The sequence below is a fragment of the Leuciscus leuciscus genome (genome assembly GCF_965113295.1).
Source record: "Leuciscus leuciscus genome assembly, chromosome: 14".
NCBI classification, from domain to species: Eukaryota; Metazoa; Chordata; class Actinopteri; order Cypriniformes; family Leuciscidae; genus Leuciscus; species Leuciscus leuciscus.
This window is the reverse complement of record NC_138738.1, coordinates 1,861,988-1,886,948: the sequence shown is the minus strand read 5'-3', so window position 1 is coordinate 1,886,948 and position 24,961 is coordinate 1,861,988. Positions and strand designations below refer to the sequence as shown.

The 24,961-nt window shown below is 37.9% G+C and overlaps 1 protein-coding gene and 1 long non-coding RNA gene across 3 annotated transcripts in view; both read left to right on the top strand.

Annotated features, from left to right (window-relative positions):
- The window catches only part of kcnq2b (potassium voltage-gated channel, KQT-like subfamily, member 2b), a 60,283-nt gene that overhangs the window by 6,002 nt on the left and 29,320 nt on the right, over positions 1 to 24,961 (top strand). For both annotated transcript variants that reach the window (XM_082189717.1, XM_082189716.1), the window contains exons 2-6: positions 13,894 to 13,984; positions 14,094 to 14,220; positions 15,986 to 16,161; positions 23,297 to 23,422; positions 24,916 to 24,961. The exon at positions 24,916 to 24,961 is cut by the window's right edge and continues 65 nt beyond it. In XM_082189717.1, the coding sequence (XP_082045843.1) occupies positions 13,894 to 13,984; positions 14,094 to 14,220; positions 15,986 to 16,161; positions 23,297 to 23,422; positions 24,916 to 24,961 (566 nt within the window). The remainder of the gene's footprint in view (positions 1 to 13,893; positions 13,985 to 14,093; positions 14,221 to 15,985; positions 16,162 to 23,296; positions 23,423 to 24,915) is intronic.
- Positions 4,734 to 5,416, top strand: LOC309513590. Its single transcript, XR_014211486.1, has 3 exons — positions 4,734 to 4,973; positions 5,025 to 5,138; positions 5,289 to 5,416. It is a non-coding gene; the product is annotated as an uncharacterized lncRNA (long non-coding RNA).

Genomic DNA, 24,961 nt, shown 5'->3' with positions numbered 1-24,961 from the left:
ACGAATATTCTTGCACTCTTGCACAATAATGTCGGCCACTTTATACTGGTAACATCAGACATTTGGCATTATCAGGACCCACAAATATTCCCCCATTGCATTATCATACATTATATTCAACATTATATATAGTAGTTTAATGCAGAACTGACACTAAAACTCTGAAAACTTGAATTTGTTCCTCACATAGTGATTTTCATTTTATTGTGAACTATCCACGATACATATTGTTGCATGTTTATATTGCGATATATTGTGTCACGATATATTGTTACATCCCTATTTAGTTCAAGCTTTTAGTGTTGATGTGAATGTTAGATATTTCATAACTGATTTGAGTACAAAAGATTTCCCTCCTTCCACTTTCTTTGCTGCTATTTATGTGGCATAACCTTGTATTATATTTGTTCATTAGCTTTGTATAAAGGCTTGAAAATAATATGATTAATATGATTTGTGGGAATGTACCCGACCAAAAGCTTGAAATAATTAATATTTTTGATGATAAATGTTTCTTGAGCATCAAATCATCATATTAGAGTGATTTCTGAAGGATCATGTGACACTGAAGACTGGAGTAATGATGCTGAAAATTAAGGAATAAATTACACTTTACTGTATATTCATATAGAGAACAGCTGATTTGAATGGTAGTAATATTTCACTATTATTGGCTGCTGGTTGTGAAGTGACAGAGGACTGTGTCTGTCAGTCAGGGTTGTAAAGCCCAGTTTTGCGGGTCAAAGAACGAACGTCCTATTAGAGGGAAGAACAACAAACATGATAAACGAAGGACTGGATGTGGCTTTAGCTCTCTGCGGAGGGAAATGAAGCTCTTGCTGTTTGAATGGGTTGAATTGCTGCATCTAAAAGCTGCTATTTCAGTCACACAACAGCCTGAGATGAAGCTGTCGGCAAGTCAACATGAAACAGCATTTGTAACTCGTTTCACCGTTGTAAGGAAACTGGATTAAGCCGTCTGTGCTGGTCTTTGGCTTTGGTCCATTTAAACACTCACATATTATTTATTCCTAGCCTGACGTCGTCATACTCATACTGATACTCTGATACAGTCTGATCTGCTCCATTGAGCTTTGATTATGGGGCGTTTCAACTGAACCAGGAAAGAAAATGCCTCTGCACTCAATTGGATAGACCTCCAACCAATCAGAGCGACGGAGTAAGTGATGTATGTTCTTCATTCATCTTTCCGATCGACAAATGCCTTGATCGCAACGGATCAAGTCCAGACCGAACTTCCCGACCTCAAATGTTGTGGGCGGGGCTAAGTTCGGCTGGTGGTATAATTAACCACATAGCAACACCATAGCAACCACATACCATCAGCCTAAAAATCACTCCTCCTTAGCAACCACATAGCAATGCCCTAGCAACCACACAGAACAGCAAAGCAATGCCCTAGCAACCACCGAGAAACACTTTAGCAACCACAATGCACCACACTAAAATTTACTCCGATTTTCTCAGCAACCATATAGAAACGCCCTGGCAAACACCCAGAAAAGCATAGCAACTGCAAAGCAGTGCCCTAGCAACCACCAAAACACTTTAGCAACCACATATCAGAACATCAAAAATCACTCTGTTGCTCTTTTAAAATGAATGCGCTGTCGATATCTTCTATAACAGATGCGATGGCGGAATCTACACATCTCAGTTCGCCAGCGGCAGCCATCTTTGTTGTAAACGAATTCAACCCAAGCACTCTTTGTTGACGTGGATGATTACGTTACTGTTGATCATCTGTCCATTATCGTATAAAGCCCGCCCTGACACTTTGATTGGTCCGAACAGCTCTGGTTCGAGCACAGTTGCTCCACAACGGATCAAGTCCAGAACGAACTTCCCGACCTCAAATGTTGTGGGCGGGGCTAAGTTCGGCTACCCTGGAAATCCAGAGTTCTCGTGAGAGCACAAGTTGAATTTGCTCAATGAGTTACTCTGGCGTCGAATAATGATGCTCATTAAATATGCCCTTGTATCCGAGCTGCACCAATCACATCGGGTTATCTGATATAGGCGGGCCAGAGGCGAGAGGACGACAGCGCTGCGACGTCGAAGTCATTAGTAAACATTGCAAGATGGCTATGGATGAACATTGGCTTTTTATCTAAAAGAGGAATAGAAGACGGCGCTCGAATCCTTCCTTTGCAAGAAGGGTGTTTTTGCTGTTTTGCCGACCGGATACGGCAAGAGTCGAATCTACCAGTTAGCTCCGCTGATAGCTAAGTGTATGGGGCTTGTTCTGATTGGTCGTAGTGTCATCCAATTGCGTGCAGTGAGATTCTCAAATGCATGCTTGGTGCCGCCCCTCGAGCCGGCCGAGTTTCATTAGAATAGAATAGAATAGAATAGAATAGAATAGAATAGAATAGAATAGAATAGAATAGAATACCACTTTATTGAAAATTTTCTTTGGTCTCACCAGACCTATAAAAACATCATTGTACAAACATAAACATATATAAACATACCAACATCATATCACATCGGTGCCGTACATCTCTCCGCCCATCACATCACATCACTGCAGTTTGCCCCATACACACCGTGTACAGTATACTTTCTCTCCAGAAAAATACCATTTGGTGTGGTTTATTCATTACATTTATTGCACTGGGTATAAAAGATCACTTATAGATATTCTTGTTTGCCAGAGGCACTCTGTATCGTCGTCTTGAAGGGAGCAGATCGAACTCAATATGGAGGGGGTGTTTTTTGTCACCAATGATGCTCAGGGTCTTTCTATATAGAGCTGTACTATAAAGGACATCCAGTGACTTTTGTTGCCGGCCTATTACCTTTCCTGCTGTTTTGACTATCCTGCCCAACTTATTTTTATTTATAAGTGTTAAGTGACCGAACCAGACCGAGATTATTAAACACGAGAATACTCTCTATCAGTCTGACATACACTTTCTCCAGAATGTTTTGACTAACACCGAACTCCTTCAGTTTCCTAATTAAAAACATTCTCTGCCCGGCTTTTTTACAGATGCAATCAGTATTTTCAGTGAAACTTAATTTATCATCCACATGTGTACCTAGATACTTAAAACTGTTTACTATCTCCACTGTTTGACCACAGAGAGTAAGCGACAGGGATGGTTCTGCATGATGTAAAATCAGCTCCTTTGTTTTCACAGCAGTGATTGACAGAAAGCTTGACCTACACCATTGCTCCAGCCAAGAAACCTGAGCAAAATAATCAGACACAGCATCATTCTTATAAAAAAGACCAACTAAGGCCATATCATCAGCATATATAAATAGTTTATACTTGTTGTCTTGCAGTGTCATCTCATTAGTATACACAGAGAATAATAACGGTGATAGAACACAACCCTGAGGTGCTCCTGTGTTTAGGACAATTTCCTCCGATACTGTTCCTCTGACACAGACTCTCTGTAGGCGGTCGGTTAAAAAGTCCTTGACCCAATGTACAAGACCACCATTCACACTTAAGTCCAAAAGCCGTTGCAGCAGAATATGGATTTGCATTTTATTAAAAGCAGAGTTAAAATCTATAAATAAAATCCGTGCATACGTGTTATTCTGCTGTAAATGTCGTTAATGTTAGTCGATGCCAGACCATTTTCCAGGCTAAAGTTCGGCTGGCTTCCAGGCTAATTTATTCCCACAGTGTGAGGGAATCGCTATGGGAGGTTTGTAACATTATTTTGGTCATTAAACGTCCTGCCGATTGCAGCTGCTCTGGTCATTTAAACGTGAGCCTGTGTTTGTAACAGAACGCCTCCATCATTTAATTTACACACAGATCAGCTAAATGAAAGAGATGTGCATGTTTGTGTTGGTGAATCATGGAGCATCAGAAATCTCAGAGACTCGACTCTTTTGACTTGTAAGCCAGTAAGAAACCACCTAGCAACCACCTAGAACCCCCTAGCAACCACATAGCAGAAGCCTGGCAACTGTTTGTTCTTGCATCTATCTTATAATCAATTTGTTATGTTGAGTAATTTAAATTTAAACACAGTGCTCCAGAGAATCTAAAGACTTTTTTATCCTAAAAGAAAAAATCGGTTTAATTCAATGCTATATTGAATTACTGTATATGTGACCCTGGATCACAGAACCCATCACGAGTCGCACGGGTTTATCTGTGGCAATATCCAACAATACATTGTATGGGTCAAAAGTATCGATTTTTCTTTTATGGCAAAAATCATTAGGATATTAAGTAAAGATCAAGTTCCATGAACATATTTGTAAATTTCCTACCGTAAATATATAAAACATTTATTTTTGTGAGTGAATGCTGCACAATCTGGAACATAAATGAACAACTTTAAAGGAGATTTTCTCAATGTTTCGATTTTTTTGCACCCTCAGATTCCAGATTTACAATAGTTGTATATCAGCCAAATATTGTCCTATCATAACACACCATACATCAATGGAAAGCTTATTTATTCAGCTTTCAGATGATGCATAAATCTCAATTTCAAAAAATGTACCCATGTGACTGGTTTTGTGGTCCAGGGTCACATATTATACAGTTGTAATTAAAAGTATTCATATATGTGTGTGTGTGTGTGTGTGTGTGTGTGTGTGTGTGTGTAGGTCACATGCATTAGAAGCCCATCAGGGTTGGTTTACTGGTTTATTAACGTTCTTTTATTGCAGAACGTGTCACCCTGAGAAGAGCATCAATCTAGCGCACTGTCCTAACATGCTCATAAAGTACACACACACACACACACACACACACACACACACACACACACACACACGCACAAGCACACACACACACACACACACACACACACACACACACACACACACACCTCTGAAGCGATAGAAAAGTCCTCAGGACTGCATCACTCGCAAGACGAAACCTGCATTGCTGTACAAGGCCGAAGTCCACCATTCTCCAGTTGAGTGGTTGCTACACACAGATAGTTTAGATGTGTCCGTGGTTGATGGCTAGGGTTAGGGTTAGGGTTAGGGTTAGGGTTAGTCCAGCCCGGGCAGCATCGCAGGGAAAGATGCACTGGAACTTTTGCACCACGAAAACAAACGCGCAACCCATCATTGCCTCTCTCATCTACTACGCGATATCACAGTTTGACATGTCTGTCATTGGAAAGTTCCACGTGGTGTCATGAATAACTAAGAGCCAGTGTCTTCTCATTGGATAAGAAAACTCAGTCATGAATAATTATGAGACACCGATGAGTCATCAAAGCACTATAGTGCTGTGACGTGGACACGATGAAGATTTTAAACCCGGAAGATGAAAATAGCGCTAAAATTTAACCATTTCCCCCCTACTATTAAATCTAACAGATGCTAACATTGTCTTCAATGGTGTTCAACACACACACCTCTGTTAAAATCTCAGAAAATTTGGTTTAGGGTTTCATGACCCTTTAAGAGCCGTGTGATGAACTCATGCCTCTCTAACCACACTCACACTTCAGAGAGAACTGTTGCAATGAGAGCTGTCATGTGCTATAAGTGTGTTTTCAATCATACTCTCTCACACACACACACACACACACACACCGTCTATAACTTCAAGCATGTATAAAACATTTCATTTGCGTCTGCGTGTGTGTGGCTCGTGTTTCTGAGTCCAGCAAACAGCCTCTGTCCAGTGGATTAGATGACGAAACTACAATCTAATTATAGATTATCGACCACAAGCAAAAAACCACATCAATGCAGAGAAGAGCGTCCGCTGAAGACACACCTCAGCGCCAGAGACATCCGGGATGCCACTGATTTCCCAGTGGAATGAAACAGGCCTCTGGTTCAGGATCAGTGCTTAGAGAGTTTAATGTGAGTTCAGGGAGAGATGCATTAGAACATTGGTGGAAATGTCAATGTCATCCACTAGCCCAATAACTGCAGTGTTAAGTCACTGATTACCATATCACACACACACACACACACACACATCACCGGAAGCTGCTGTGTTTCCTCTCATTTACACTGATGGATTCACATCACGTGTCTTTCCTCGTCTTCTCTTCTCTTACTCTCTTGGTTTGGATGGAGAAACCAAAGAGAAAAACGACATTTCACACTTCCCGGATGAAACAGCCGTGATTACCACACAGAGAGAAACAACATCGTTTTTGCCATGTCATGCATTTTGAATATGAGTGTAATGGGATATTTTTTAAACTTTAATCTTAATACTTTTTTTATAGTTTCTAAGTATCAAGTTTCAAAGAAACCAGTATCATTTTCTCTGAAATAGACAGACAGATGCTGGTTTCTCTCCATCTATCACACACACACACACACACACACACACACACACACACACACACACACACACACACACACACACACACACACACACACACACACACACACACACACACACATACATACACACACACACACACACACACACACACACACACACACACACACAGACACACTAACAAACACACATTCGCACACACACACACACACTCAAACTGACACACAAACAAACACACATGCACACACATGCGCACACACACACACACACACACACACACACAAAAAAACACACACTCGCGCACACACACACACACACACACACACACAGACAGATACACAAACAAACAAACACACACTCAAACTGACACACAAACAAACACACATGCGCACACACACACACACACACACACACACACACACACACACACACACAAGCGTACATTAGCGGGCTCATTAAACCTCCTGTGTTAATGTTTCTTCTGTAATTTACTGTAAGAGTGTTGAGTCGGAGGCCTGATGCTCCTGATGCTCCTGAGCTCCTGATTACAGTCATTAATTACAGCTGCTGTGAGACTAATGACGTGAAGCTCGTCACGACCCTCTGAAGACACACTTCTCACAGTCACACGACAAATATGATCAAATATGAGCCACGCTCAAACTGACGAAACACAGTCCAGATCCGACTTCAGGAACAACCGGAACAAGACAAGAGTAATGAAGTGATTTAAAGAAGTGTTTTACTAATACTGTACATGTGATTACAGATTACACAATTTTGAAAACAGGGCCCGGTTTGTCAAAACACTACACACAACCCTACACCAAAGTAGCACAACACCTCAGATCATTTGCAAAATGGAACACTTACACGACTTCATAAAAACAATATTTTGTTACCATACGAAACACACACATTTCACATGACTTCAATCTTTTTGAACTAGTTACACACTGCTGTTGCTAACCTAAAACACTTTTAGCAAGTCAAATTCTCAGTGATTAGAGTACTGTAAAATGAAGTACACAGAGAAAGTGCAACTATACAATAGTTCACCAAACACTACACAAGACCAATGCTGCAAAATATCATTTATTTCTCTCCATATACCCAAATCATTCAACATGGAGAATCACTACAAAACATGTCCAGTTTTCATGCTATACAGTAGTGTGCATAACACTGTTAGCTCAGCAAACAACAGACAAACGTAAAATACTGTATCCAGTACAGGTTACAATTACAGTAAATAACAACAAAAACAAACATAAAAAATAATCTGAAAAAAACGGACAATATTGTACAGAAAATACTACAGTAAACATGCTATACATTATCTCTTCGCCTAGCTGGATCTGGCCAGACAATTTCATCAACATCACAAGCAATATCCTCATTAGCAAGACAACGCGGGAAGAACCGTCTTGAATGTCGAATCCATCCTTGCACAGCTGCGTCGTCGACTCCTGGTCACAGACGTCCTCCATGGCCTGAATGAGGCGTACCTGAGCCTGGGGCTGGAGATCGTAAACCTTCCACCGCCATGCAGAGAAAAACTCTTCCATAGGGTTTAGAAACGGAGAGTATGGTGGAAGGTGTAGTGCTGTCAACTGTGGATGGTGTTGAAACCAGTTCTGGACCAAAGCAGAGCGGTGGAATGACACATGGTCCCAGATGACAGTGTATTGCATCTGGTGCATTTCATTACCGGCTGTGACCATGTGTTAGCCTGGCTAACGTCAGACCACATCTCATTGAGACGTGGTCTGGGAACCACATGTTCATTTTCTCGTATTTGAGTCGTGGTTTACGAATGCCCAGAGCCGTTTATTGGGCGCTACGAATGTCTATCAAATGCGCCTGTACGTAGCTCATAGCCAATCGTTTCAATTATACCAGATGACGTATGTAGAGCGGCAGAAATTTGACGAGGAAGAAGACGAAATAAACTTGCGTTCTAAACTACGTAGAACACTATCTAAGGCTGCATGGAAAGGTAACTTCGCGTCTGATGCCATGTTGGATCCATAGATATAAACAAACTGCTTCGGTGTGTCGCATAGACGTCGTCATCGTCTTGCTGCTCCCTCCCCGTTCTGTGATTGGATCCCTTTTTGAGGGGAAAATCTGGTCCATGGTGTCCAGGCTGCCTAGCAGCGTGAATAAAATCTCGCTGTGCGCAAGGCAGCATGAGGAAACCCAGCCTAACCATGTGGTGCAGTCGGTCCAAACATGCGAGAATGTGAGGTGTGTTGTAAGGGCCCATTTTGGCATGACGGAGGAGAACCCCATGCTGTGAAATGGCCCTGGGACATTGATTATAGCCCTGCTGTGGCCAATGATATTTCTGCCTCTCCTTCTTGCCTTTGTGAGGTTGAACCCTGCCTCATCAATATATATGAATTCATGCAGGATTTCCTCAGCATCCATCTGCAAAACTCTCTGAAATACAGTGAAAGACAAGATTGTGTAGTTCAGGATATAGGTCTAGTATACAGTCAATGTAAAAAAGTCATGTGTGCAGTATATGCAACATCACAGTGCTGAAGTGAACAACACAAGCCTCCACACACTCATGCCGCAGCCGTTTGACCCTCTCATCCGCTCAAAAGGCACTCGATAAAGTTGTTTCATTTAAACCTGATGTCTTTTCAGGATGCGTGCCAGTGTTGACTGAGACCTGATGGACATTATTGAAAATGGCATGGTCACCGATAATGTTTGCTTGTAGTTCTCTGAGCCTGATAGCATTATTGGCCAAAAACCATGTTTATTATCTCTCTCTCTCTTGTTCTTGCGTGAATATGGGCCCTCTTCCTCCTTGTCGTTCCCGACCCCCAATCCTATGTAGAGAATAAAACATGTAATTTACCTGTAACCAATGTCACAGGAAGGGGTATCACAAGTGCTGATATGGTGCATATACAATAAGCGGCTGATTACTGTAACCATAGACAGATCTTCTTTTACCTGTTTTCCTGTCGAAAAGTCCTTATGACAGACGCCACTGTATATCTGCTAAGATCTGGCTGAACTCTCAGTCCATCCTCCCTCAGCGTCAAGCCGTGGTTCACAACGTGGTCCACTAGTGTTGCACGAATGTCATTTGATAAGTTTGGTCCTCTTCTTCTTTGTGCACGTTCTCCTCCTGCTTCAGGTCTTCCTCGACCTCTGGCTTTGTGAAGCTGACAATGTGCTTACACAGTTGTGCAAATCTAGCCTTGTGTTTTGCTCCTTGAGTGTAAGGTTTTGCTAATTGTGGGAAAAGTTAAATTTTAGTGTGTACGCAATCATAAAAAAACTGTAAAAGCAGATTATTTCAGTCTGATCTGAGAGGCTGGAAATGATGACAACAAACCTCAACTAACATTATGAGTGAAATGCTAAAAATAAAATAAAATGCTGATCCAACCTGCATAATAAGAACACGGCGTTAGAACTTAGTGTGAATCAAAATGTAAACGAGCACAGCACAAGCACCATGAGTAATCGATGGCGTCACACACACACACACACACACACACACACACACACACACACACACACACACACACAGGCCATGAACGGCTATCTGGAAACTAACCAGTTCGTGTGTGTGTGTGTGTGTGTGTGTGTGTGTGTGTATTTGTTTGGTGGATTTCATCCCATTTTTTTTGTAAGAACGACCTAAATTAACAGCTTTGACACACTAAAGAAAAGAGGTAAAGTGTGTTTGTCAGTACATTACACGGCTATAACTTACTAACATTCAGTAATATGATGTGAGTGAAGCAACATACACTATGAGCTTAATACATGTATTATAAAACTAATAATTTCAACTAAAAAAATATTAAGTAAACTTCAGTTTTTCTTATGTAAGTACATGTGACGCAATTAAATTAAGTATAAACTAAATGTTGACCATTTATGTTACTTTAACTCATTTTAATTAAGTAAATTTAACAAGCAGCAAATATATATTTTTACAGTGATGACAAATAAAATAAGTTTAAGTTTTTCATATTTTGTTTAAGTTAACATTTCAAGTTTATGGTTTCAGTTTTTGTCATCAATAATAACCTTGATTCTTGGGCAAACATATGATTGGTACATTGAAATGTTTGCCTGGCAACAAAGACAGACAAAAGAGATTTAATTCCCAGGCAAAGTCTCTTATTGGCTGTTCCGTTCTGTTCTCATCTTCCTCACACATTATCCACATCTTCTCTGTATGTGTGTGAGTGTGTGAGTGTGTGTGTGTGTGTGTGTGTGTGTGTGTGTGTGTGTGTGTGTGTGTGCTTGCGTGTTCTTGTCTTGTCTTGCTTGTTCTTTTCATCTAATCACCAGCTAATTAATCCTGGTTAAACACAACAGTTCGAGCTCATGTTCCCCCTTGATATTCATTAGAAGAATCTGCTAAGCAAGATGTTTGTGAGTGTAAGAATAGCCATAAAGAGGCAGAGACAGAAGGACTCGTCTGATCGGTGGTTTTGCACACTTGACCAGCGGAGCCGAACACTCTTTCGTGTTTTCATCAGTACAGCATCATCAATATCAATATCTATATCAACATCAATCACAGTTACTGAATCTGTGTGAATATTAGATTCTCACCGTTCCATGAACCTCTACTGTGACCTTGCAGAGATAATGAGCTTCCTCCATTATCACAGACTCATGTTGAGAAGTGAAGTCTATATCTGCACTGCATCACCAAAGATGATCAAAGCACTCGAAATATATGAAGATATTAATACACAACAGTACCAAACTGTGGCATATTACTGCAATTATCTTTCTTTCTTTCTTTCTTTCTTTCTTTCTTTCTTTCTTTCTTTCTTTCTTTCTTTCTTTCTTTCTTTCATTCTTTCTTTCTTTCTTTCTTTCTTTCTTTCATTCTTTCTTTCTTTCTTTCTTTCTTTCATTCTTTCTTTCTTTCATTCTTTCTTTCTTTCTTTCTTTCATTCTTTCGTTCTTTCGTTCTTCTTTCATTCTTTCTTTCATTCTTTCTTTCATTCTTTCTTTCATTATTTCATTCTTTCTTTCATTCTTTCTTTCTCTTTCTTTCTTTCTTTCATTCTTTCTTTCTTTTATTCTTTCTTTCATTCTTTCTTTCTTTCTTTCTTTCTTTCATTCTTTCTTTCATTCTTTCATTCTTTCTTTCTTTCTTTCTTTCTTTCATTCTTTCTTTCATTCTTTCTTTCTTTCTTTCTTTTTCTTTCTTTCTTTCTTTCATTCTTTCTTTCATTCTTTCATTCCTTCTTTCTTTCTTTCTTTCTTTCATTCTTTCATTCTTTCATTCTTTCTTCTTTCATTCTTTCTTTCATTCTTTCTTTCTTTCTTTCTTTCTTTCTTTCTTTCTTTCTTTCTTTCTTTCTTTCATTCTTTCTTTCATTCTTTCTTTCTTTCTTTCTTTCTTTCTTTCTTTCATTCTTTCTTTCATTCTTTCATTCTTTCTTTCATTCTTTCATTCTTTCATTCTTTCTTTCTTTCTTCTTTCTTTCTTTCTTTCTTTCTTTCTTTCTTTCTTTCTTTCATTCTTTCTTTCATTCTTTCATTCTTTCATTCTTTCTTTCTTTCTTTCTTTCTTTCTTTCTTTCTTTCTTTCTTTCTTTCTTTCTTTCTTTCTTTCTTCTTTCTTTCGACAGTACCCTAAAGTTAAATACGAGTAAAACCACAAACCAAAAAAGTAATAGTATGTGCATGTCTGTCTGTGTGTGTGTGTGTGTGTGTGTGTGTGTATGTGTGTGTTTTTGTGTATGTGTGTGTCTGTGTGTGTGTGTGTGTGTCTGTGCGTGTATGTATGTGTGCGTACATGTGTGCGCGTGTGTGTTTGTGTGTGTGTGTCTGTGCATGTGGATTTGTATGTGTGTGTATGGGTGTGTGTCTGTGCGTGTGGATGTCAGTGTGTGTGCATGCTTGCGTTTGTTTGTATTCCTGCATGTGTGTGTGTGACAGTATCATCCTAAACCAGCAACCCTTCGCTCAACAGCACCATCTACCCCCCGGGGACCAAACGAAATTTTTCCTTAGAAGTCTAGTGGGGCTACATGCCCACCAAATTTCATGTTCCCCGGTGTTTCGGTGTCCCTGGTATCGTTGACGAAAAATGTACGGGGGCCCCAGCGCGGGGGGGGAAGTGGCCCCCGGGGACCAAACGAAATTTTTCCGTAAAAGTCTAGTAGACCAACATACCACAAAAATTTCTTCATCCTCGGTGCCACGGTTCAGGTAGTTATTTAGGAAAAACTGCATTTTTTGGGGTTTGGGGGGGCCCAGCGCGGGGGGGGAGTGGCCCCCGGGGACCAAACGAAATTTTTCCTTAGAAGTCTAGTGGGGCTACATGCCCACCAAATTTCATGTTCCCCGGTGCTTCGGTGTTCCTGGTGTCGTTGACGAAAAATTCAGTAAGGTGACGAAAAAAAAAAAAAAAAAAAACTTTGACAATCCCCATAATAATTTGTTACATTTATATAGCGCTTTTTCTGAGACCTCAAAGCGCTTTACATAGAAGTGGGGAATCTCCTCAACCACCACCAATGTGCAGCATCCACTTGGATGATGCGACGGCAGCCATATTGCGCCAGAACGCCCACCACACACCAGCTTACTGGTGGAGAGGAGACAGTGATGAAGCCAATCAGTATATATGTTGATTGTTGAATTGTGTGTGTTGTTGATTTGTATTGAATAAGAGCTTTTTAACCTAAGAAAAATTTCTGTCATCAGTGATAGTGATCTTTCATTCTTTCTCTCTCTCTCTGTCTCTCTCTCTCTCTCTATATATATATATATATACTACAGTATATTTTTATTTATTTATTTTTATTCTATTATTTTAAAATAATTTGTCTTTAACAGTTTCTAATGTTTTGTGCTTTTTAATGAAACTCTGTTAGATCTAATAGTTAACTGTTTTTTCTATTTGATATTAATTTTATGTTTTTTTTAGTTTTTTTACATTTTCTGTTTCCACTTTAAATTTAAAGTTTTGTAATTTTATTACATTTTTTTAAATTATTATTTTAGTTTTAGTTATTTTAGTACTTGCCTTCATTGTAAAAACAAACAGAATCTGAAATAGATTTCATCCCATATTTGGAGTAAAAAACGACACATCTATGACTTACTAAAAGGAATTAGGTCGTGAACTTAATGTTTGTCAGTACATTACACAATTAAATGAATAATATAATTTCATTTCATTGCTTTTTCTATAGAGTAGATGGCCGGTTAGCTAGCATGAGGTGATAATGTAAAAACACATTACTCAAGTTATATTGTCTGTTTGAGGTCAGTGTGTTATGAGAATGCTAATGTTTCTGTCAATACACACATGTACGTGTAGCGTGTGTGTTAGCTCTAGTCTATGCTAGTCTATAGACGCTAGTCTATGTTAGCGCCCAGCTTCCCGCAGGATTCTTATTGAGTTTGTAGAGGAACCGTAGATGGTGAGAAACAGTGTCAGCGATGCAGTCACCCGCTGAAGGACAGGTTACACATGTACACTCCATCTTTAAAGGTGTAAGCTTTAGATGAAGACATTCATAATGCTTTATTTGCTTTATTCATGCATGCATCTGCTCTCATTTGTCACGAAGCAGACACAAATGCACATCAGGTGAACTGGTTTTCTCTTGTCGTTTCAGGTTTCTGCTGGTTTTCTCCTGTCTGGTTTTGTCTGTGTTCTCCACTATCAGAGAATATGAGAAGAGCTCAGAAGACGCGCTTTACATCCTGGTATATAACATCACACTGATGATGATTGAACATGTAGACTGATCGCAGTGTCATGCTAACTTTGTGTGTGTGTGTGTGTGTGTGTGTGTGTGTGTGTGTGTGTGTGTAGGAAATCGTAACCATCGTGGTTTTCGGCGTGGAGTATATCGTGAGGATCTGGTCTGCTGGATGTTGCTGTCGCTACAGAGGATGGAGGGGAAGACTCAAATTCGCACGGAAACCCTTTTGCGTTATCGGTGAGTAAATCTAAAGTCAGTTTGCTCTCTTGGAAGCTACACTGTAAAAATAAATAAATAATAATTAAAAAAAATTCAGAGTTGTAAATAAAACAAAGATTATTGGAATACATTAAATTTTCACTTTAAAACTTCATGTTTAATTCCATGCTGTTTCTTTGTCATTTTGTGTGTGAAATTTACTAGCAGTTTGTGTGTGAACATTTTTCAAAGTAACTCCTATGACACCACTTCATAAATAAGAATAAATAAAAAATAAATAAAAGTATTTTTTTGTGTATTTTATAGTCAAACAAGCGCAGCTCGAATCTACTGTACATGAATGAAATATAAACCCCAAAATGTTTGGAATTGTTTGCCTGCATTATGTTTTGATTCCCAAGGAACCTTTTATTTTTATTTTATTTTTTAAGAAATTAATACTTGTAATCATCAAGGATGCATTAAATTGATCAAAAGTGACAGTAAAGACATTTATAATGTTACCAAAGATTCTATTTCAAATAAATGCTGTTCTTTTGAACTTTCTATTCATCAAAGAATCCTGAAAAATTAAATGTATCAACATTGATAATAATCATAAATGTTTCTTGAGCATCAAATCATCATATTAGAGTGATTTGTGAAGGATCATGTGACACTGAAGACTGGAGTAATGATGCTGAAAATTCAGCTTTGATCACAGGAATAAATTACACTTTACTATATATTCACATAGAAAACAGATGATTTACACTGGAATAATATTTTTTTTTAATTACTGTATTTATGATTCACTTATTTGAATTAATTATCGAGAGAGGGGGAGAGAGAGAGAGAGAGAGAGAGAGAGAGATTATGTGTGTGTCTGTGAGTTTAATTACTTCAAAACCAGCGTTGTTAAAAAATATAATGTAGCGATTCAGTAGCAAAGCTAATTTATTAATAAAAGTCGCTGGGCAGCGTTGATGACAAGTTTCTGAATGTCTCTGTGTGCGAGTGACGTGTGTGTGTGTGTGTGTGTGTGTGTGTGTGTGTGTGTGTGTGTGTGTGTGTGTGTGTGTGTGTGTGTGTGCGTGTGTGTGTGTGTGCTTAAATGAAAACAGTGCATTAATATAGAACTCTAAATAAACTGATTTGGCATTAAATGTATTTATTGCACGCCTTCCAACCAATCAGAAGCGAGTATTCAGAGATAAAGAGGTAAAGTACATTTACAAACATTGTCACATTAATGTTTACTATGCTTGTATATTGAAGGACTCTCGATGCCTCAGTAGGGTTAAAAACATTTTAAAGGGTTTAACTGGTTTGACCTGCTGCCATCAGGTCCGTGAAAACCAGAACAAAAAGATTCAAGGACAGTTTCTTCCCCAGAGCCGTAACCATCATGAACTCTAATATGCACTCTCTGCTACACACACACACGTTATGGGTGTTAGCTTTACTTTTCGAATTACAAAAACTGATTACAATTGATTATTTTTGTATTATATGTGATATATTTGTGTTGTATGTAACATTGTTTGTGTTGTTGTATAATCCAACACTAAGAGAAGCACTTCCTAATTTCGTTATACATGTTTATAATGACAATAAAAGTAATTATCTATATTCAGCTTGATCACATCAGTTGATGTTGCCAGTTGTTGTGTTTCTCAGACATCATGGTTCTGATGGCCTCCATCTGTGTGTGTGTGTGTGTGTGTGTGTGTGTGTGTGTGTGTGTGTGTGTGTGTGTGTGTGTGTGTGTGTGTGTGTGTGTGTGTGTGTGTGTGTTTCTCAGACATCATGGTTCTGATCGCCTCCATCTCGGTTCTGGCCGCTGGAACGCAGGGGAATGTGTTCGCCACCTCCGCCATCAGGAGTCTCCGGTTCCTGCAGATTCTGCGGATGATCCGCATGGATCGCCGCGGAGGAACCTGGAAACTCTTGGGATCTGTCGTCTACGCTCACAGCAAGGTAAATAAACATGGAAAAACTGTTCAGGGACCAGACACGTGATTTTGTGCCGCTTCCAAGATGCTCTTAAAGGATTAGTTCACTTTCAAAAAATTCCAGGATTTTGCTACACAGAATGGACTTCAATGGCAACCAACTATACCAATGTTAAAAGAAGGTTCAAATGTCCGTCTCAATGCAGCTTCAAAGTCTTGACACGATCCCAGTCGAGAAATATGGGTCTTATCTGGCAAAACGATCAGTCATTAAAAACTAATAAAAAAAAAATACTTTTTAACCACAAATGCCCGTCTTGTACCATCTCTGAGATGTGCGATGCATTGCGTGGTTATTTGTTATTTGTTTATTTGTTATTTGTTCTCCGGTTCAAAAAGGTAGAGAAGGGCGAAAAATTTCATCTAATTTTCTCCTCCAACTTCAAAATCGTCCGACATCTTTGTTTTAATTTATTATTATTATTATTTTATTTATTTTTCGTGACCTTTCCAACGTGATGACGTAATACGTGGCGCATCTCAGAGATGGTACAAGACGGGCATTTGTGGTTAAAAAGTATATATATATATATATATAGAGAATTTTTTTTTTTAAATGACCGATCGTTTCGCTGGATAAGACCCTTATTTCTCGACTGGGGTCATGTAGAGACTTTGAAGCTGCATTGAGACGGACATTTGAACCTTCTTTGAACATTGGAATAGTTGGTTGCCATTGAAGTCCATTCTGTGTAGAAAAATCCTGGAATGTTTTCCTCAAAAACCTTAATTTCTTTTCGACTGAAGACAGAAAGACATGGATATCCTGGATGACATCGGGGTGAGTAAATTATGAGCAGCAAAACATTTTTTGAAAGTGAACTAATCCTTTAAAAATCACATTTTACAAGTCATTCTCCTTGTTGAAATACTTTCTGTTTGAAATCTTCATTATGGGGCTTTCAGAAGAGATTTAGGACGATAAAAGTCTATTGGCTGTCGAGTAAGCAAATTTTAAGCTCTTTTAGCTTAAATCATGCATCTGGTTTTATTTTGCACCGATTATTAGAAGTGAATGCAGTGCATATCAGTGCTTTGAGACGAGATGTACTGTATGGCAGTGAATGTCTATTGGTTTTTACCAATGATTCTCAGTATCTCAGAATATCATGCCATCAACATTGATTCTATTAACTTGCTTTATTCGTGTTCCTGATCATAGATTCATCAGTGCATGTTATTCCAGAGAAATACTGTAATCATTCATCTAAATTCAAAACACATCCTTTTTAAGATACATGTGCAAAACACGTCACATTATGGAAATGCATTTTTATTTGACTTTTTAAACAGATGTTTTGAGGTCTTTTGAAGCCCTCTAACAATGCAGCCGAAGCATGAATCAACATTACACAAACTCAATTTCTAAACTGCAAAGTAATCACATATTTTTCAATCCCATTTCAATTGCCCTCCAGAAAAATGGCAAACAGACCAGATATGATTTTAAGAGGTTTTCTGGTTGCGAGGCTTTTTGCCGAGATTGAAGCACAGCAGTCGTTCTGTCATGTGTCATTTGTCAAGCCCAAGATGTTCTGCTCATTGTTCAAGTGTATTTGAGAGGTCGTCGTTTGGCTCTGTGTGGATGTTTAGAGGAGAGGAGGAAAAGGCCAAAGTGAGAAGCGTAATGAGACGTCCTGATGAAGTGTCAGATGGAGGTTTGCGATCGATAACACTTGGAAAGACACTGTACTGTAAGTGCAGGGCTCATGGCCACAGACTGAAAACTGACAGTAACAAGATGTGCAGAGTTTTGAATTTCATCAATATGTCTTTTAATCATACTGTGACAAGTTAGAGAAAAACTGGGTCAGAGGTGAATGTGTTTGACCTCAGTATTTGAGCTAATGCATGACCTGCGCAGTAATGTTTCAACCCTCTGGTGCTCTTCCGTGTCGGGCAAAAATGACAGATTTTTTTTTTTTTTTTCAATGAAATGAATGTACTATATTTAGTTTGATAATGTTTTTTTATTTAACATTTTGTATTTTTTAGGGTTTTTTTTAATACTAAATTATATTCACGCTGTATTTATAATCCACTTTTTGTGCATGGACCTGAAAATGTTATTTCCAATTGTAAATCTTGAAAGCACAGACTTCAGTTTGATAAAATTGAGGTTATTGTGTTTGGCAACAAAAATAAAAGAACAAGTATTATTAGAGAATTAGACTCTCGGGCCTTTAAAACCAGGGATCAAGTGCGTAATCTTGGTGTTATGATGATAGATTCAGATCTTACATTTAACAGTCATATCAGAGCGGTCACCAAAACAGCATTCTATCATTTGAAAAATATATCTAGAATCAAAGGCTTGGTGCCTCAAAAAGACCAAGAGAAGCTCATCCATGCTTTTATCTCTAGTAGGGTTGATTACTCTGTAATGGCCTATTAACCGGACTTCCGATAAACACTGTAAAGCAGCTGCAGCTCATTCAGAATCACTCCGGTTCTTAAAATTTACATTGGCTCCCAATCAGTGATAGAATAGTTTTTAAAGTGATGCTTTTAGTCTATAAAGCGCTGAATTGTTTAGGAACTGAGTACATTTCTGAAATGTTTGAAAAATATAAACCAAGCAGAACTCTTAGATCAATGAACTCAGGTCAGCTAGTGGAGCAAAGAGTTAGAACAAAACATGGAGAAGCTGCGTTTAGCATCTCTGCTGTACACGGCTGGAACAAACTACCAGAAGATCTTAGATGCGCCCCAAATGTGCTGATTTTTAAATCCAAGTTAAAAACATTTCTTTTTTCACGTGCTTATGATTGAGCTCTTAAACCGAGCTATACTGTTCAGCCTTACAGTTTCTTATGCTTTTTTTATCCCATCTTTTAAATATCTTTCTTGTGTCTGTGTGTATCTTGTACTATTATTATGATTTTATTTGTTTTTTTATTACTTTTCTTTGTAAAGCACATTGAATTGCTTTGATGTATGAATTGTGCTATATAAATACATTTGATTTGATTTGATTTGATCACTTTTTAAAGACGACACTTGGCAAATTATTTCTGAAGTGAAAAAAAGTTTAAAAAAGTCAACTTAAAAAAAGTAACAGAATTTAATGTGTATTGTTATGAAAAATGCACAAAAATACTATTTTAAATATATATTTTCAAATCACGTTTTACTCTAAAAATCAAAGCCATTAATCTAAACAAGTTGTGTTCCAAATTTGAACTTGATATCTCAAACAATGAGCTTTCAGAAAGATTTTGTTTGGCTGCAGTACCAAACGCTTCCACTAGAGGAAATTCGTCTCGCATTAATTTCCAATGCGCTAATTTCTGACCGCAAGGAGCACAAGTGTGACTATTGTTTACAGGACCATTTAACCTGTTCGAGTCATGTCCATGATTTTATTTTGTGTTCCCATAGCAAGTGCCAAAACCTTTACCAAGTTTCGTATCATTCCGATGAAGTAATAAATTCGAAAAAAAACAAACGTAAAATTTTTTGGTCAAAAATGACCGAAGAGCACCAGAGGGAATGTTTCACTAATGTCTAATGTTCACACGGGGAACATCGGCTGTTGTGTTGGTGATAAAAGCTCAGTTTCTTGAACAAACAGACACTATATATAAACTGCACATTGCCAGTAAACATGCTGAAATATAAATGAGTTTTAAAGGGGTTGCATGGATAGCAGGGTGACATGAGGAAAGGAAAGCCGTCTGTGAGATACCAGCATTAGTTTGATTAATAATTCATGCCGGGAATATCAAACGAAAGAGGAAAATAGGTTATTCATGTGGCATTGTGAGAAAAATTAAGACTTGATGATAGAAATTCTTTCTCAAACATAAAACTTACTCTTTTTGTATATTCATTGCAACCAAGTTTAGAGTCAGTAAGATTTTTTTTTATATATAAATTAATACTTTTATTCCGCAAGGACACATTACATTGATCAAAAATGACATTTATAATGTTACAAAATGCTGTTCTTTTGAACTTTCTATTCATCAGAGAATCCTGAAAAAGAAACTGTATCAAGGTTTCCACAAAAATATGAAACTGTTTTCAACATTGATAATAATCATGAATGTTTCTTGAGCATCAAATCATCATATTAGAATGATTTCTGAAGGATCATGTGACACTGAAGACTGGAGTAATGATGCTGAAAATTCAGCTTTTGATCGCAGGAATAAATTAGCATGGAAACCCAAACCTAAATCTGAAAGATTAATGGTCTGGCATCGACTAATGAAACTCGGCCGGCTCGAGGGGCGGCACCAAGCATGCATTTGAAAATCTCACTGCACGCAATTGGATAACACTACGACCAATCACAACAAGTTATCGCTTAGCTACCAGCGGAGCTAACTGGTAGATTAGACTCTTGCCGTATCCGGTCCGGCAAAACAGCAAAAACTCCCTTCTTGCAAAGGAAGGATTCGAGCGCCGTCTTCTGCTCCTCTTTTATATAAAAAGCCAAGTCTAACTCGTTCACTGTAGCGGCCAAAGCCGTTTCAAACAACTGGTGTTCATCCATGGCCATCTTGCAATGTTTACTAATGACTTTGACGTCACAGCGCTGTCGTCATCTCGCCTCTGGCCCGCCTATATCAGATAACCCCATGTGATTGGTGGAGCTCGGATTCAAGGGCATATTTAATGAGCATCATTACTCAACGCCAGAGTAACTCGCTGAGTAAATTCAACTTGTGCTCTTTCGAGAACTCTGGATTTCCAGGGTAGGAATAAATTATATTTTACAATATATTTACATAGAAAACAGCTGATTTAAATTGTAATATTTCACAATTTTTACTGTATTGTCCAAAAAAATGCAGCCTTGGTGAGCAGAAGTCTTGCCGACCCCAAACTTTTGACAAAGTCGAACAAATACAAAGTGCATGTTTGATCATTGATGATGTTTAGCTCTTCACAGACTGATGTTTTTGTTGTTATTCTGGCATCCACTAATGAAGTGAAGTCCAGTCCTCTCTCTCTGGACTGTCAGTTTCTGCCCAGATGAAGCAGTGGATCAGCTGTAGTGGAGAGTCTGATTAAAGTGTCCTGTCATTCATTGAGTTGCTGTCGTGAGTTCAGCCTCAGCCTCAGGAGACGTCTCTCTCAAGGGCAAGAAAGTGGATTAATGCGCTTACGGTGCGTTTTTCAGTCTAAAATAAGTGGCGGTGGCGTAATGTTTCAGTCTCTGTGTGAAAGTGGTGTCCCGTTTCTCAGCGTCCACTGAAGGTGCAGCTGAAGGAGTGAAGAGACGCAGATGCTGACAGAGCAAACACTTTGGCTTGTTTCAGGAGTTCGCTTGTGATTTTGATTATGAGAGCGGGTCTTCTCATCATGATTATTATTGTTAAAGTGCTTTTTCGATGATTATCATTTATGTATGTAATACAGCTACAAGGTCTGGGAAGTTTCAAAGTTCGAAGTGCAAATAAATGTTTTTGTCTCTTAACGAGTCGCCAGTAATTCCAGTCTCAGTTCCTGCACGAACATACGTAGATTTGTAACTAATTTGCATAATGTCAGTCTACGGGTACTTTTACACAACAACGATCTGCTTAAAACAGAGAAGTTTTTCCTTTGAGTTTTCCTCGTACAGACGACACCATTGTCAAAACGAAACCCATTCACACGCGAAAACGACTAAAAGCGCTGTATTCTGCTGCCAGGCCAGTAGATGGCGATGAAACGCTGTCGACTGAACACGTAATACGCATATGCGTGACGTCATCGTCTTCAGAGATTCGTGTTTTTGTTGTTTACACGGAGACCGTTTTCAAAAACTTCCACTTTGAAACACGTTTTCAAAAGTTTGCGTTTACAGGCGCCCAAAACGCCGTTTTCGTGTAAATGAACGGCCAAAACGCATGTGTTTTTAGTTGAAAACGGTTTTGTGTAAACAGCCCCATTGGCTGCTGCGAATGACAGAGGCCTGGTAGAGTTTGATTCACGCTATTCATATCGACCAATCACAGCAGACTGGGCCATCTGACCAATCAGAGCAGAGCAGCTCTCAGAGAGGCGGGGTTTAGAGAGACTGAATCTTCAAACGAACCGTTTCAGACACTGTGAGAAAAGAGATGATTTTTGCATCATAGGAGACTCAAAACTAAATTAGGAGACTTTAAAATAGCATAATAGGACACTAGTGAGAAATATATTAAAAATAATATTATCATACCTGTCAACCCTCCCGTTTTTCCCGGGATTCTCCCGTATTTTACCTTGCTATCCCGCTATCATCCCGTTTAAATATTTTCCCGTATTTCTCCCGTATTTTTAAACTTTCTATAAAAAATCCCACTGGTCGCAAACCAGTTAAGCAGAAATCCCGCCCTAATTTAATTGGTTAAGGTTACAATGACAGGTTTAGGGATCAGTGTTTGGTGTAGGCTCCGCCGAAGTAGTTTGGGAGATAAAAAATCACGCGAAGAAGAACAGCAGCATCCCGAGGATGGACGAACATGAGAGAGATGGCATTGGAGACTATGTATGTAATGTATTATGTATGTAATACAGAGATTATGTATTTATCTATGTTAATATCTGCGCAATTAATGTGTATTTATTTAGCCTACATAATAAGTGCTCTTTAAGCACAGTTAATATTATGCAGCTACACTACATGCCGCTTCAGTGCACCATCACTCATAGGCTGTTGACTTTTAATGTCATCAAGTATGACACTTGTAAGAAATTGTAGTCTGCCTCGACCCAGATTCCACTCCAAAATATATTTTAGAATGAGCTCATCCCCCCAAATGGCTCAATTATCATAGAGATGAAGGAAAGTCAAGTTATATTGTTTCTTCACCATTTGGGATGATCACATCCTGAACAAATGGAAGTAAATTGTAGAATGGGACTGGGTGTGGGACCTTCTCAGACAATGAGGCGTCAAAGCTTCATTAACACACAGACCACAGCTGTGGCAACAAGAGCAACTTCATTTACATGAAGAACAGGATAAAAGGTTTAAGATTTGGATGTTCTGGGTTCATTCTGACGCCTTTGATCACTGCTATTGCTGTAATAAACTTGAGATCTTCGACGTCCACATCATTTTTTCTAACACACTTGATTTTGATATGTACTGATCCTGTGCATGTATGCGCCCTCAACAGGAGCTGATCACAGCCTGGTACATCGGCTTCTTGTGTCTGATCCTGGCCTCGTTCCTGGTGTACCTCGCGGAGAAGGAGGATAATGAGATGTTTGAGACCTACGCCGATGCGCTCTGGTGGGGTCTGGTAAGCACTCCGCACTCCTTCGACATTAACAAACACGCTTGAGGTAATGCGCCGTGTCCACAGATCTCTCTTAATGTACTCTGGGATTGATATTGTTCCTGATTGTATTCCCCGGACCACTCGCTTACTTCACTACACTGATAAACACAATTTGTTTTCTTGCACTCGATTTACTGTTAATGTTCTGGTGCATAAGCGCTTTTACTGTGTGTCATATTTTCAGCTTTATTATCTGGTTAATCAACACTCAGAGTAGTTTCTGTGTCAGACACTGCAGTTGCTCTCGGGACGCCGGAGAGTGCCAGCGCTGGAGTGATTCCTCTGGAAATAAACTCAAGGACATCAGATAGTTTACACACACACACACACACACGTCTGGGAGAATTATTAATTATGCAGGGATGTTTATCACTCGTTGAGTTTGATGAGATGATGTTTCAGAAAGATCACAGATGATGGAGTTCATGGACTTGCATAATTTAATGAGAGTGTTTAATAAAATTTAAAATTCTGCTTTGCTTCTTGTGTGAGCAGTGTGTTTAAATCATGACTCTAAAAGTACCAGAGATTACATCTGACCAATCATAAATGTATTTTTGTTGCTTTACTTTGACTGACCGTTGTCAAATCATGTATTAAAAAAGAACAACAGAACTAAATCACACAAAAAATAATTATATTATATTATATTATTTTTATTCTATTCTATTATATATGTTATTTTATATTATATTATATTATATTATATTATATTATATTATATTATATTATATTATATTATATTATATTATATTATATTATATTATATTATGTTAAATTATATTATGTTATATTGTATTATATTATATTATATCATATTATGTTATATTGTATTATATTATATTATATCATTTTATATTATGTTGTATTATATTATATTGTATAATTTTATATTATATTATATTATGTTGTATTATATTATATGATGTTATATTGTATTATATTATATCATATTATGTTATGTTATATTGTATTATATTATATTATATCATTTTATATTATGTTATATTGTATTATATTATATCACATTATATTATATTATTTATATATAATTATTATATTATTGTATAATTTTATATAATTGTATATTGTATTATATTTAATTATATTATATTATATTATATCATATTTATATTATATTATATTATGTTATATTGTATTATATTATATTATATTATATAATTTTATATTATGTTATGTTATATTATGTTATATTATATCATATTATTTTATATTATATTATTTATATATAATTATTATATTTTATAGTATCATTTTATATCATTTTATATAAAATTATATCATATTATATTACATTATATCATATAATGAGGGTGAAATGTGAGCCAGAAACCTTAGAGAGCAGGCAATGACAGAGACTGAATTACAGTACAGGAACAGATATGATTTGATGATTAACTAAAGCTGACGTCAGTTTTCCTGATATTCCACAGATCACTCTGACCACCATCGGCTACGGAGATAAATATCCCATCACCT